Here is a 10,000-nt window from a genome sequence, read left to right as displayed (position 1 = left end):
GCCATTCCAGACTTGCACCATGCATATTTAGAGTTTACAGTGACCGCCATTTAAAACAGTCCCATTATTACATCATCAAATGGAACCTCCAGTTATTACATTCTAATTCTAATCACATCTTCGTGATCGTCCTTCTCAAAGTAAAGGGCTTAAATGACCGCTTTATCTCATTACTACATCGTCAAACGGAACCGTCAGTTAACAACACTCTAATCACATAGTTACGATCACACTCCTCAACAGGCTAGCAGGCCATTAGGTTTCCTGATGATCGTGCACTTAAAAAGTCTATTTCATGTTGATGAAACTGTGTGCAGTGAAAAGCAGTCATTAGAATTGATAACCAGACTGTTCAGTGACAAACGTATACACTACTTGTGTCGAGAGTTGCTTTTGATAAACAGGGAATACATTTAAATGTAAATGAACTGAGGTGCTCACAGGATAGATAAAAAAGTCCAATAACAGTGAGGATGAGGATGTCATTTTACCACGGTGGGTTCCTAATAGTGTGGCAGTTAAACTAAAATGTTCATAACAATTGTGCATTTTGTGATAAAATCATCTAATTTGACAAAAAAAAGGAGGTTCTAATGTTCTAATCAGAAATAAAATTGGAGGTGCTTCAAATAGGGCCCCCAGGGGCCTTGGTGAAAATGTTCTAAAATGGCTGCCAGATGAGATACTATTCCATATTATGTGGTTACATTAAGATACATAATAACATAAGTACAGTATATATTTAAAAATATCCTAAACCCACCCAAAAATTACATTCATACATTCATGATAAACATTTACCGTAATTTCCGGACTATAAGCCGCTACTTTTTTCCCACGCTTTGAACCTCGCGGCTTAAACAATGACGCGGCTAATTTATGGATTATGATACCTGTGACTGTATACGGTGGCTTTGTGTTTACGGTGGCTTTGTGGAGCTAGGATGCTAGCATGGATGCAGCCGCATGGATGCCTAGCTCCACGCGATTTCTCAGTATCTCTCTCAATAACTTAACTAATGTCAAAATAACCACAGTCTTCGGGCGTAGACAGAACACAACTCAAAACAACTCAAAACACATCACCATTACTTATTACTTCATTTTAGCCTATGTAAAGTTAATTTGTTTCAATGTACCGGTAGGCACCTGCGGCTTATAGACATGTGCGGCTTATTTATGTTAAAAATTATTATTTAAAAAAAATTCAGTGGGTGAGGCTTATATTCAGGTGCGCTCAATAGTCCGGAAATTACGGTATTCTGTCTGTTTTAAAATAAACAACAATAAACACAGCAAACTGCTCTTTTAAAAAAATTGTCGGCTTCCACAAAAAAGTCAGTGCGGTGTGCGTCGTGTTTTGCAACCTGTCTGATCACATCACCTTATTATTACATAGGCTAGTTAAGAACCCGGACAGGTAGTGAGATTGACAGGTGTGTTTATCTGTCCTTCACATTACAGTACAGTACAGTATATCAATATGAATCTAAAATGAAAAAGTGTGTATGATGTGCCTTGAACAGTAAACATACGTAAGGTGGCTAGCACATATTATAGTGGTGGTCACCTGTCAGTAATGGAATGTGTCTGGGCTGGAGCTCTTGCCAGAGAGATGTAGAGGCCCTCTGCCACAGAGTCTACACGTGTCCCTGGCCATGCATATGTAACAGTGGGCCAGTAGATGTCTGGGGCAGCAGACATCTACTGCAGCCTCTGCAGGCCTCTCTCAGGCATGAACTCCAGTCCAGCCAGGCTGGTTTATGCCCCGAGGGCCTCTGGCTGCCCAGGGGCTTCAGAAAGACTCCTGAAGGTCCGAGACAGAGAGAGGCTTTCCGAAGCTCTGGGGGAGGGGGCTCCCGAAATTCCAGGGGGAGTCGGAGCCTTTCCCAGACGAGGTCTAAGGATTCCTGAGCTCTGGGGAGGGGGGAGGGGGGACTCGGGCCCTCTGAGGCCCAAGGTCATGTCCTGAGGCCCAAGGTCATGTCCTGAGGCTTTCTGGAGGCCTGGCAATGACAGGGGCCTCGGGCAGCCTCAGGTTCATTCTGATGGCGTATCGTCATGCGATGGACAGACAAACACAACCATAGTTCCCAGTAGCTTCCAGGTTATTAACTAGACTATGTAATTATGTGATGTGATCTGTGCCAAAAATGGCAAAAATGCATCAGTTAGCTAGCTAGATGGCTTTTATGAGTGTTTTTTTTAACATTTTTTTTACATTTTTATTTATGTATTTCTTTAGTGTCTCCATTGACTCCCATTCATTTATTTCAAAGACCCATTAAAACAGACAGAATAAAGATTTATTTTCAATGTAAGCCAAGATCATTTGTTTCTTTTGATTTTGGATGTGTTTAAATATATTTTTATATTTGTATTTGGACCATATTTGAAGGGACATTTCTAAATTTAGATTTTTCTTTTATCATAAAATGCAAAAGTGCTAAACTTTCCCACTATGTACAGTGATGTAGAATTGGTAAGACCTTAACCATATCAGAATCAGAATCAGAATTATTTTATTGGCCAAGTATTACCCTGTTGACATTCCTTATCCTCAACAGATAGTTGACAGATGGCTTGTTGACGACCCTTTAAAATTATGTCAGAGCATTATATATTTATTTGTTATTATTGATTGTGTTTGTTGTTGTTGGTGTGTGTGCAGGTTTGTGAAGGTGGAGAGCGGCAGCATGAACCCGGTGGACTGGACCGTGGCGGACGTGGTCAACTACTTCACCTCAGTGGGCTTCGCTGAGCAGGCCCTGGCATTCAGGACGCAGGTAACGACACACACACAACACACACACACACACACACACACACACACACACACGCAAACAAACAAACAAACAAGCAAACAAACACTACACAAACTATATGGGAACCACACACACATACATACACACACACACTTTATCCTTTTCTCTCTCTCTCTCTCGCTTGCAGTACCACACCAAAATAATCAAACATGCACACACACTACCACAGTCAATCAGGCAAACAGACAGACAGGCAAAGTAGAATGTCACATAAAGCAGGCAGATCCAGAGAGGAACCATGAGACCAGCAGTTGCAACAGTAATAAATGTCAACCTGTCTCTGAACGTCACCCACCCATTGGCTGAGGGTTGGGGTTAGACCCGCCTCTTTACTGAATGTGACCCACCCATTGGCTGAGGGTTGGGGTTAGGCCCGCTGCTCTGCTGAGCGTGACCCACCCATTTGCTGAGGGTTGGGGTTAGGCCCGCCTCTCTACTGAACGTGACCCACCCATTTGCTGAGGGTTGGGGTTAGGCCCGCCTCTCTACTGAACGTGACCCACTCATTTGCTGAGGGTTGGGGTTAGGCCCGCCTCTCTACTGAACGTGACCCACCCATTTGCTGAGGGTTGAGGTTAGGCCCGCTGCTCTACTGAGCCGGGGATCTGTGGAGCTTTTGGTTTTCTCCCAGTTCTGTTCTGTACTAAATGAAAAGGTGCGGGGGTAAACGTTCCCTCTATTGTAAGCTGGCTACAGTCCTGGACTGGGGGTATGTTCAGCTGACTGTTACTGTCTCAGCTTCCTGATTCTATTCTACTTCAACGTTACTCTAGTTCTATGGTCTACTTCCACGTTACTCTAGTTCTATGGTGTATGTCATTCTGTGATGTCTAACTAGTACTTAACTCACTTACAGTACTTACATTCCTGCACTTTTTTATTTATTATGTAAAATAGTATTTATTGTTACACTCGGTCTCTATTGCTCGTAGCTTGATTGTTCTTTCCTTTGTACGTTGCTTTGGATAAATGTGGCTGCTGAATGACTAAATGTAAATGTAAATGTCCATCAGTGAAGCCTTTGTTTTCCTAGTTGTCTGTGCTCTCCGAGTAACTTTGAGGTATGATACCGACCTTAATACTGATACTGACTAATATACTACATTTCCCACAATTCCTGACATTTCCTTATCTTCCTTCTCCTTATCTACCTTCTCTGCTCTTCACAGGAAATAGATGGCAAGTCACTCCTTCTGATGCAGCGGAATGATGTCCTCACGGGCCTCTCCATCCGACTCGGACCGGCACTGAAAATCTATGAACGGCACGTTAAGGTTCTGCAGAAAACACACTTCCAAGATGACGAAGCTTTCTGCTGATGATGAAAATACACACACATACACACGCACGCACACACACACATATACATACATTCTTACTCCTGTGTAAAGACACATTTGACATGATCTCATACGTGCAATCATGCATGCACTGACTGTTGTCATACACATACACATATCTTTGCTTATTTGTATTATTATATTCAAACTGACATATGGACTTGTGACAACAAGTATGTGAAAGGATTCCAGTGCACATTCACTCATTAATACACACACACACACACACACACACACACACACACACACACACACACACACACACATACAGACAGACTGTGACTTTCACACACAGAGAAACACACACACACACATACTGTGAGTCACACACACACACACACACACACACACACACACAAACAGAGAAACATTCCAGCAGTCATTCTTCTTCCAGAAGATGCAGGAAAAACTAGAACCCTTTCTCCCCAAAAAAGGATATTGACAACAGACCCTTCGTCCGCTGCGCAGCTCTGCTCTTGGATCTCTTGTGTTCACAGTGGATTGATTGTATCGTCCAGTGGATTATTACGGGACAGCGCCGCCCGGTGGGGAAGAGAGGGAACAAATGAAGTGCAAAAGAGGAGAACTTTCCCTCTTTGTCCCATATGGGCTGTAAACACAAAATCTGCAGAAACCTTTTCTTTTTTCAAGAAGTTTGGATGCCATTTGGCCTGTGAGACACCCCTGTGCTGGTGAGACCCGACTTGACCCATAGGTGGCGCTATTTCCCCACTATTCACCACAGACCAGGTTCAGCAATAACAGCCAGCTGAGCAATCCAGCGGACTTATACCCATAAACACACACAAACACACAGAGTGAGAGAGAGAGAGACTGATATGCTTACAAGGGACCCTTCTGGCTTTGATTGTGACAGAGTACAGCTTGTAAATTACTCGGGAGTTGTAAAGCCTCTGGAGACTGATAGGCACGTTCAAGAATGTCACAATTAGGGCTGAACGATTTGGGAAAATAATCTAATTGCGATTTTTTCCCCCAAATATTGCGATTGCGATTTAATATGCATTTTTTTTATTTTATCCCCCAAAAAATTCCAACAAATCGTAATGAATGATTTAAATATGACCAACACAATATTAGATACATTTAGTGTAAACTATTATTTCCCACATTTTACATTTTTATTTAACTGCTCATTACAGAATCAAGAACAACAAATCGGTGGCTTTGCCACTGTGCATTTAAGTAATTTAAACAAAGTCATTGTAAGTGTGCACTGTGTGCAAAATGTACCATCTTAAGAAAAAAAAAAAAATTATAATTTTTTTTTTTTTTTTAAGACCACGTTTTTAATCGCGAACGTTGCGGTTAGAAAATCGCGTTCTATCATATCGCGATTAAATCGCAAATGCAATTAATCGTTCAGCCCTAGTCACAATTGGTGCGTTCAGGAGCAACACGCAGGTCTACCAGCTCTCACCCCTCCTGGTTGGGATCTAGGTTCTGACGGACCAAAATGCATATTTATATTCCAGTACAGATCAGTACTGTATGTGGTACTATAACCTTTTACCCGGTTCTCCTCCTTGCTTATTGCACATAATTGTATACGTGTGTTCTGTTGTTGTCGTTCTAAAAGTTATAAAACATGAGCTCCGACGCCAGCAGTGAATGCTTTGGATCAGTGTATCTTGTGTTTGTGTGTGTGTTTTTTTTATGAAGACTATGTCCTTTTGAATGAAAAAAAAACAACAACAACAACGTCAGCAACAAAAAACGAGAAACTGGAGCAAATTGAAACCTTTTTCTTTAAACCTCCCGCAGTCCCTCGCAAACAAGGTTTGACTGGTCCCCCTGGGAAGTATGGAAAATGAAATCCGACTTTTCCCGACTCGGACACTCAAATAAAGGGATTCGTCTTTTTTTCTCTCTCCTAAGAACAGGACACATAACAGCTCGGAATCTACACCCGTGGACTAAAAAAATGGGGCAGGTTCCGAAGAAGGTTCCGCAGGTCTATGGCAATACGTGATTCTAATCAAGGCTTAACCCTGCTTCAATCAAATACTGTGTGGAACCTATCGACTGGCCAACCCATACAGTGGCTGACTCTGAAACAGACGTTGTCAAGGGAAACCAAGCTAAATCAGGACCACATCTGTCTATAGGTTCCTAGTTCTGGTTCTAGAATGTTCTGTTTGGGTTAGTGCCCTGTTTTGGCTGTTTTTTTTAACATACATATATATATGTATATATGTACTAGTAGCATCTCCTCCCTTTAAGCTTGTTAATACACATGTATAAACTCTTGTCTTCTTGTGAAATGACTCATGGACTCTTCAGCCCACCAGCTAATCAGAGCAGGGCTTGGTCATCCCTGAAAACTGTGCTTTCTCTCCTCCTTTTGATTGGTGTACAGAGTCGTAGGGAGAGACCGACAGAAAAGAAAGAAGGTGAAAAAAAAACGAAACAAATTCTAGCTACATGTACAGTATGTAATGTCTCACCAGCAATTTGTACTGCTACTGCTCAAAAGACTAGGAGGAGAATGGGAGTTCATCTATTAGCATCTTGCCTTGTCTCAGTTCAGACCAATGTTTTATTTTATTTTTATTATTAATACTTTTTGTTTGCATTCATGAAGGATTTTGAGATCAGGGCCTTGCTTTTTAATTGGATGCAATTAAGCGGAACTCAGATGTATGACGTATGACAAAACGTAGGCCAGCATTCCTACCTTAGCTCGTTTTTTATTTTGACTCTGGAATGGTTTGTGGCACCTAAATCCAGGTATTCTCACTCCTGTGTGTAGTGTTTTCATAAGCATAAAGAAAGTGCTGGTAGATTTTCCCCCCGACTAGTGTGCCACAGGTTTACCTCATAATTCAGCACTGATGACGGATGGCTAGGTTTTAGAATGCACCCTTGCTGCCAATCACAGGCGGAACTGACCCGGCACTGATCCGAACCTGATAGGTCACCTCGAGCTATCTACATCCTGTATGGAAAATCTTCCCAACATAATTCACAATATGAAAAATAAGGACCATGTCACAGTCGTTAAGAGAGATGTCTGTTAATCCAGTAATCCAGACAGTCGCCGTGACTGGCTCTGGCCCTTGTCCGCCAGTCAGTCAGATGACATCTAACAGTAGGGTTTAAGACTGACTTCAACATCTAACAGTAGGGTTTAAGACTGACTTCAACACCTACCTGTAGTGTTTAAGACTGACTTCAACATCTAACAGTAGGGTTTAAGACTGACTTCAACACCTAACTGTAGTGTTTAAGACTGACTTCAACACCTTACAGTAGAGTTTAAGACTGCCTGTGCCAGATCATGGTCATATACATTCCAGATTTCTCTCTCTCTCTCTCCTCTCTCTCTCTATCCTACTCTCTCTCTCTCTTCTACTATCTCTCTCTTTCTCCTCCTACTCTCTCTCTCTCTCCCTCTCTCTCTCTCTATCCTACTCTCTTCTCTCTCTCTCTCTCTCTCTGCTCCCACTATCTTACTCAGACGATTGAACACAGTGTTGAATGTATATTACTGTCGCAGAGAGGGATTGTGATTGTGTCCCAGGATGTTTACCCACAATCCCGTGGCGTGGTGTTTGTTTACGTGACATTTATGCTAATTTACATTGAGCTGAACTGTTATCTTGCACCGGAAGAGCGTTTTTTGTTTGTTTGTTTGTTTTTTTTTTAGTTTTTTTTTAGGTTATTTGAAAATCAAAATTGAACCAGTTGTGATCAGCTGAAAAATCAGTTGGCTTGTCATCAGTTCTAAAGATCAGTGTCAGTTTTCCTTGAATCCTTTCACTTTCATCCCTCTCTCTCTTGCTCTCCCTCTTTCCCTCCTTCTCTCTCTCTTGCTCTCCCTCTCTCCCTCCCTCTCTCTCTTGTTCTCGCTCTCTCCCTTCCTCTCTAACTTTCTCTCCCTCTCACTCTCCATCTCCCTCTCTCTCTCTCTCTCTCTCTCTCTCTCTCTCCATCTCCCTCTCTCTCTTGCTCTCCCTCTTTCCCTCCTTCTCTCTCTCTTGCTCTCCCTCTCTCCCTCCCTCTCTCTCTTGTTCTCGCTCTCTCCCTTCCTCTCTAACTTTCTCTCCCTCTCTCTCTCTCTCTCTCTCTCTCCATCTCTCTCTTGTTCTCTCTCTCTCTCTCTCTCTTGCTTTTTCTCTTTTCCACTTCATCATCCCTCTCTTCTTCTGTGCTCTCACACCTTTCTCTCCCTCCTTCCCTTTACCCCTCTTGCTTGGTTATGGAAGAAAACCACCTGACACCCTGGAAAACACACACACACACACACACACACGGACACACACGGACACAGTTCTCCCTGCGGTCCTTAAGTAACACATGGTACAGCGACCGTATAGTTCATCTTGTGTATGGGTTCAACCTGTCAATCATTCAGTCAGTCGATCAATACCTTGCTCCAGATGTGACAGTCGGTGTTGTGTTACTAGCATGACAGAGAATGGGTTACCGGGGAGACCATGACAGAGACTGGGTTACCGGGGAGACCATGACAGAGAATGGGTTACTGGGAGACCATGACAGAGAATGGGTTACCGGGGAGACCATGACAGAGAATGGGTTACTGGGAGACCATGACAGAGAATGGGTTACTGGGAGACCATGACAGAGACTGGGTTACTGGGAGACCATGACAGAGAATGGGTTACCGGGGAGACCATGACAGAGACTGGGTTACTGGGAGACCATTTCAATGATACCAAGAAGCCGCATGCCTTTTATAATCATCCACACCAGCACCTTTCAGACTGAGAGGAAGAAACCATCTGTAATGCTTGTAGTAGATGGGCAAGCAGATATTACCATTCCCTGTCTCCCATTCAGCTTTAACACCCTAGAGCTCAGATTGTACACGAAAACCACCTCATCAGACTGGACCTTCAAAACCAGGTTAAGGCAGTGGCCATAACCTTGTTTTTTTTTTTGTTTATTTGTTTTTGTATGAGAATATGAAAAAAACTGAAAACATACGCTGTCAGGGCAACTCGTACACCCAGGGGCGCTTTTTTCTTATCATCTTGTCTGGTTGTGTTGCACCGTTGTGTCTCTGATATGCGTGTCCGCTCTCTGTCTGTTTGTCCGTGTGTTCAGCTGTATGTTTTTGTAAAGAATACATTTCTTTTTTTTTTTTTTTTAATAAACCGGAACATTCCAACATTAAAAACAAACTGAGTGATGTGTTTTTGTGTGTGTGTGTGTGTGTGTGCGTGTGTGTGCGTGTGCGTGTGTTGTCTTTGTGGCCTTATTTTATATCCCTACACTGTTATTGTAGATTTTTGTCTTTTTTGTTTTGTTTGTGTTACTGTAAATGGTGTATATTCTACATTCTCTCTGAGAATAATGTTAAACAAAAAAAGTACACACTTAAATGTGTGTGATTGCATATGTGTGTGTGTCTCTGTGTCTGTGTCTGTTAGTGTGTGTCTGTTAGTGTGTGTCTGTAAGTGTGTGTGTGTGTGTGTGTGTGTGTGTGTGTGTGTCTGTTAGTGTATGTGTGTGTGTGTGTGTGTGTGTATTCGTACATGCATAGCCATTAGGTTGAGCATGTATACTGGAAGCCCTCTCAGCCTGGGACAATGAGTTCCCACCCATTTGACTGCCATAACAGTCACTTGTGTGTGTGTGTGTTTGTGTGTGTGAAAGAGTGAAAGGTGTGTGTCTGTGTTTGTGTGTGTGTGTTTGTGTGTGTGAAGGAGTGAGAGAAAGAGTGAAAGGTGTGTGTCTGTGTGTGTGTCTGTGTGTGTGTGTGTGAAGGAGTGAGAGAAAGAAAGAGAGAGTGACAAGCATGTGTGGAATGTCCCCAGTTGGACCAAGAGAGAGAGAGAGAGAGAGAGA

The 10,000-nt window shown here is 42.7% G+C and overlaps 2 protein-coding genes across 2 annotated transcripts in view; both read left to right on the top strand.

Annotated features, from left to right (window-relative positions):
• The window catches only part of samd1b (sterile alpha motif domain containing 1b), a 13,714-nt gene extending 9,279 nt beyond the window's left edge, over positions 1-4,435 (top strand). Inside the window, exons 6-7 of the mRNA XM_031562507.2 lie at positions 2,672-2,786; positions 3,995-4,435. Coding sequence (XP_031418367.1) covers positions 2,672-2,786; positions 3,995-4,144 — 265 coding nt within the window. The 3' untranslated portion in view covers positions 4,145-4,435. The remainder of the gene's footprint in view (positions 1-2,671; positions 2,787-3,994) is intronic.
• The window catches only part of zgc:136908, a 28,788-nt gene that overhangs the window by 793 nt on the left and 17,995 nt on the right, over positions 1-10,000 (top strand). The gene's annotated exons all lie outside the window — the stretch shown is intronic.

Source organism: Clupea harengus, chromosome 24 (genome assembly GCF_900700415.2).
Source record: "Clupea harengus chromosome 24, Ch_v2.0.2, whole genome shotgun sequence".
Lineage (NCBI taxonomy): Eukaryota > Metazoa > Chordata > Actinopteri > Clupeiformes > Clupeidae > Clupea > Clupea harengus.
This window is presented reverse-complemented; position numbering and strand designations above follow the sequence as displayed.